The 6,000-nt window shown below is 43.1% G+C and overlaps 1 protein-coding gene across 12 annotated transcripts in view; it reads right to left on the bottom strand.

Moving 5' to 3' along the window:
- Positions 1-6,000, bottom strand: part of COBL (cordon-bleu WH2 repeat protein) — a 257,272-nt gene that overhangs the window by 29,155 nt on the left and 222,117 nt on the right. For all 12 annotated transcript variants that reach the window (XM_082632720.1, XM_082632724.1, XM_082632718.1 and 9 more), the window contains one exon: positions 292-601. In XM_082632720.1, the coding sequence (XP_082488846.1) occupies positions 292-601 (310 nt within the window). The remainder of the gene's footprint in view (positions 1-291; positions 602-6,000) is intronic.

Here is a 6,000-nt window from a genome sequence, read left to right as displayed (position 1 = left end):
TGTCCATTCATTAAGAAATGGATACATAAGTGAACTAACAACACGTACGTTATCAGGGATAAATCTTAAACACATGATGTTGAGTGGAAAACTACACTCAGAGTATGGTATCATCTATATAAAAGGTACAAACAAACAAGCCAATACTATGTATTATTTGTAAATACCTGCAGAGCTAGAAAGAGCATGAAGACAAAACTATGGATAACAAGTCCCCAATCAGGGTGTGGTGACCTAACAAATATTGCTTGGGTCACCGGGACGAAAGACCTCCCTCCGTCCATGACTCACCTCAGATGCCAGTTCCCAGAGCCACTCCTATCCCACGAGGGGCTCTTCTGGGGGCCCAGTTCTGGGGTCCCAGCCAGGTCCTGGTCACTGCAGTCTTCCTGGTCTGTGGCCCACTTGTCTTTGGATTTCGTGCTGTCGTGTTGGGAATCCAGGGACACGATGTCCGAGGGGGAACTCATCACTCCCGAGTCCTCTGTTGTGTCCTCTGAGGCAAAGCAGCTGCCAACAGACACAGTCTCCTCGGCCTCCGACGGCAGTGGCGGGACCCCGTCCACACCGCAGGGACCGCCAGGCCCCAGGGGCAGGCTCACTGGACGAGACACACAAGGGCAGGTCAGGCAATGCTCCAGTGAGTTCCCCACTGCCTGACTCATTTGAAATCTGGAATTTGGGGTGTGAGGGAAGACCCGTCAAACACACCACTTCCCTCTGGACACACTTTAACTTGGAAGGAGTTACGTGCATATGTGATTGAGAACATTTTCCCTAAAAAAATCAGCATATTTTGAATTAACCTTTGGAATTGTTATCCTGTATGTGACTACAAGCAAACAACATTAAAAAATTCTAACTAATGGCACGGTGAATGCAATTGTTTCTAGTCTGACCCTTGGTTTAACAGAAGTTGTTTGAAAATGAGTTCTTTGGAGAAACTAGGGGTTTTCAAAATAGAAACAAACTTTGAAAACACTCATCTTGTTCGGGAACTTCTAACTTCCCAGGAACATGTACAATTTGGCTTTAAATATGAATGACAGTCATTGACAGCATCTGGCTTTCTCTTTATTTTTACATGTGAGAGTAAGATCTGGTTTAAATAAGAGACGCTCGTAGAAGAGAACCCGCAAGTAAAATGCAGAAGGATGAGAGCAGAAGTGTTCTAGGTGGAGGTCATTGTCCCCTGAGCACCGAATGTCCTTTAGGGCAGCAGAGGGAATAAGAGGCACCGAGTTGTGACTCACTGCGGAGGCCCGGGTTCACTCCATCAGACTCTAATTGTGATGATGGGGCACTGCAGCCACGCGTCACATCTGTCCAGCTATTCCGAGGGACAGTTAAGCGTTAGGAGAGCGCGGATACCGATTTTCCCCTTCCTGAGCTTTGAGGTTGAAAGCTCCATGCTTGGAGAAGAATCCCCCTAACATGGAGGTGGTGGACAGGAATATAGAATTCGGGACCAGCCTCAGACCAGAGGTGTGTTTTAAATTGAATGTAGATATAGATTTTAAACCTCAAGGCATAGGATCTAAGCACTGCTTATGGTCATCCAGGAAATAAGGAGTGTGCTGTGCCGTAGTTTCAGTGTGTTTTGTTTGAAAAGCGTTCCTTCAATAAGTAAATTGCTGGATGCCTGGAATGAATACAGGCTACACACAGGCCGAGTGCAAACCCCACAGACTCATGCCCTGATAGACAAGTGACGTCATAACACCATCAATACACACTCAACACCGTCGATATTTTAACTAGACAGCAGACTCAGAATTAACAAATCCAAAAGAGCACCAAGGAGAAAATTCCTGGAGGTGTTGGTTTCTTGGAGATCCCAAACAGTAAAATAAAAGAACAAGATCAAAAAAACAAAAAAACAAAAACAAAAAACCCCAGACATTTCACAAAAGAGCTCACAAATAAAGATCAGAAACAAGGGAGGAATTGTTTAGAGAAGCAAAGGCACAAGGCAGTGTGTCTGAATGCAGTGAATGCTTCTGAACAATGACCTCTTTCTTCTAGCTTTCTTCCTGGCTTTTGTTGCAAGACTCTTAATTAGAGGGCAAATCCGGAGAAGAAACACTGCCTGTGGATTCATACCACCCAAGCCTTTTCGGCCATGGGTCTGCTGAGAAGCTGTCACACCTCGGATGTTGTGTGCTGGCTACTCTGTCCACACAGCCAGCGACTCTGCCGGAGATGTCACTCCTGGACGCTCCTGCCATCCAGAGAGGGCAGGAGTGGGGGAGGATGGAAGGATGCTCGGAGGAGCACCGGGCAGGCCTGCCAGCTAGTAAGAGAGATGATCTTGTGCTAAGGCTCAAGCTTCCTGCGAACCACTTCCGAGAGGGCTGTCAAATCCGGCAGGGATTTGAAGATGGGAATGGACATCCCCATGAGGCTGTGTACCTGGGTCAGCATTAGTTTGTTCGTTTTCAGGCCATCTCTGATTCTCCCCGCAGTCTGCGCTGTCAGCCTGAGACTCTTTTGCTTGGAATCAGACACCCGCATCTGCTCGCTTATTACCTTTTCTCTTTTCCACTGACTTCTATTGTTAAACTCATGAACTATTAACATGTTTTGACAATTTCTGTTTGAGATGATGGAGCAGGAAACTGCTTTTTCTTTATCGATTCTAAACAGAAGCCTAAGACACAAAAGGAAAACTTGGAGCTGCTTGGCCTCAGGTCCCATCCTGCAGATCCTTCTGTGCAGCCCACTTTCTAGCCTCACTCAGCCCCTGAGGGTTTCCACCAAGCCAGTGGTCCAGGGACCCAGCCTGAATCCCACAGCCCGGTCCAATTTCTACTCAGAACTTTGCACAACCCTTTCCCCTTTCTGTAAGATAAGCATGACATCCCTTCTAGATAGATAAGCATGACATCCCTTCTAGATAGATAAGCATGACATCCCTTCTAGATAGATAAGCATGACATCCCTTCTAGATCTAGAATTCTATCCTTCTTTGAAATTCCAAATCGAAAGAGAGGAAGTAAACATTTTTGACAGTTGACTGGTGACTAATTGGGAATCTTAAAAGAAACAAAGCGTGGCCTTTTTTCCTCTCTGCTATTTTCCGTCACCGCTAAGCGTAAGTCGCTCTTTTTGGGTTGATTAATGCGTTGGCAAGTTTCCTCTTCTCTTAAGGCGTGAACAACCTTTTTGAACTGAAGAGTTATTATTGCGGGATTTTTGCAAATGTGGAAAAACTCAATTTGCCGTTAGCAGATGCCAAATATAAATTCACGATGACATTCTCTTCCAAATAAATAGCCACAGAGCCCGAGTCCAGAATATTAACACTTCCATTGCTCTCCACCTGAATTACATAATCTCATGGCTCAAACGCCATTTCAGCTAAATGACGGCAAAAATTCTCGAGCTCAGGCGTAAAGCAGAAAGAAGAAGGAAGTGCTAAATTAAGGCTACTAATTCCTCAGGTCGAACACCATCATTTCAGTTTGGCATGAGTTCCACTGAGTTTTTCTTTCACAAAGTCACCAAAGAAAATTTCTAGCACCAAATGTAAATATCTTCTGGGTATTTTGGCCTCCATTTTTTTAATACATAAAACATTATTTATACCTGTTTTCATTTTTTACATTAAAATGTAAACATCCCCTTATCCAAAATAGCTGGTGAAAAAGCAAAACAAAAACAAAAACAAATTAAGCCTTTAAAGATAGCTGGTGAGTTTTCAAGTGTCCTTGCTCAATGTATCCAAATACCAAATATTATAATTCAATAATAAAGAGAACCAAACTGGTAAAAGAGCTATAAAATATCAATATACAGCAAAATCACAATGAACCAAAACACTCCAATCTCCTGGTTAATCAACTATTTACAAGAAAACTCTTCTCGCTTTAACCATTAGTTTAGAAAAAAAACTTTCTAAATTGAACCACTTTACTTTCCTGGCTCAGTAACTACAAAACGCCAAACAGAAATCACGTGTCCTCCATCTCACCCCACCTTGGTTTAGTTCCCTCTGGTCTATGCACAGGGAATAAAGGGGAAAGTCAGGTAGCCACAGGTAAGGTGCTTCTGAACTGACAAGATGTAGGTCAGTACATTTTGTCGTATACACCCCACCTGCCTCTTCACTGACATCTGAACCTTTCCATCACGAGTTCAATTAGTTACCACAGATGCAATTTCATTGTAATTATTAATATTTAAAATAAATCTGTTCCATCATTTTACAAAATGTAACAAAGGAATCTGAACATGATAGTATTCAATGTATTGATGTCCAGAACCCTGCATGACGAAAGGAATGAGAAAGTTCTCCTTTGGACAGGCAGCGTTCTAGAACACGGCTCTTCTTTCTTGAAATTATTACCCACCCCCCGACGCCGCCGTGGACGCTCATCTCATCCTAACTGAACGTACTTTGTGCTTGAGAGCTTTTCTACTGATGAAATCTCTTGGTATAAAAATATATATATAAATTAAAATTTAATTTTTATTTTCTCTCACCATAACTAGATAGTGTTAATTTTTTTTTCTATACGAGAAGTTATCATCGTGATAATGAATAGGAAAGATCCAATGAAAATTGCATAAATATTTTAGAAATGTTGACATTTCTTAAACAAAAAGGTAAAGTGTCATTAGACATGCATCTCATAATGACTCAGATAAGGCTTTTTTCAAAGAATTCTTAAAACTTACTGGATTACTGATCACTAAAGCAGGGCGGGGTTTGGCATTAATGCAGTTCCCATTTTTCATTCTTATCACTATTAGGCAACTGGGAAGCCTTGTTCGCATGAGCGAGTGGGGGTGAATTAAGAGTTTGGCTATAGTGACATCACTCCACTCAGTTTTTTAAAACTCCTCCTCTGTTACACATCGCTTGATTGACGGGTCATAAAATTTATGCTTAATGATGTGTTTTAACTGACAACTGGATTAGATCCGTTGTCCATTTAGTTGGAAAGAAAACATGGAAACCACGTGATGGTGAAAGGGACTTATCTGCAAGCTCAGCCCACTACCAAAAATGCTGTGTGTGTTTTTGTCAGGCATCAGGATAAGGTCTGCTCACCTCAGGAAACCACATCCAAGTGAAATTCCTGATGGCTGGGGGCTATGTCTGTCTCTTTCGAGGAGGGGAGACAGGCATTCAGCAAAGGGGAGCTGGGGGGAGCCCTGCACGGATGCTGCCCACCTGTGAGCTCTCAGGCACCTTGGTTCTAGGAAAGAATACACGTGGACACATAGCATCTGGATGTAGATTCCCTTGGAAAGTCTTGTGGTCTCCCAGGGGAATACATCCCTGGGTTAAACCCACCACCACACACAGTACAGGTGAGTCAGTTTATGGGTGGGAGGGGAACACAGGGAGACAGACCCGGGGGCATCCTCCTACCTAGAGGAGACAGAAAGTGGCCACTGACCTGGGTCCTGAAACAAGCGCGGTTGGATCAAAAGATGGGCAAAAGCACAGATACACAGGCTGAGTGGGAAACGGCACGTACTGCCGAGTGGCTGGGCTGTATGATGTCTCATGTGCCGTATATGACTGTGTCAGCGTGTGCACACGTGTGCACACGTCAAGAGGAAGAGGGGTGGGAGGCGGGGTTCAGAACTACTCTTCAGGAGAACCTCTGTCACCAGCTTGTAGGCTTCTGCCCCGACTGGTGGCTCCAGTCCTGGCCACCTTCTCTTCCTGTCAGTGATTTTTCAGTTACAGTTTCCTCAAAGTGAAGTTTATATATTTATTCCTCTTCAAAATGACAGTCTCTTTAGCTGGAAGGGCACCATTTAACATTTTATATTTGAAAAAGAATATTAAAAAATAATGTATATATATATATATGTATGTATAACTGAATCAATTTGCTGTATAGCAGAAATGAACACAACATTATAAATCAACTATACTTCAATGAAAAAAAAACCTATCATATAAAAAATCCACATTTTACATTAATGTTCTTGTCCAAAAGCCCCACAGACCTGGGATCCTCAAAGATACTGCATGATGAA

This window comes from Mesoplodon mirus, assembly GCF_964341445.2.
Source record: "Mesoplodon mirus genome assembly, chromosome: 9".
NCBI classification, from domain to species: Eukaryota; Metazoa; Chordata; class Mammalia; order Artiodactyla; family Ziphiidae; genus Mesoplodon; species Mesoplodon mirus.
This window is presented reverse-complemented; position numbering and strand designations above follow the sequence as displayed.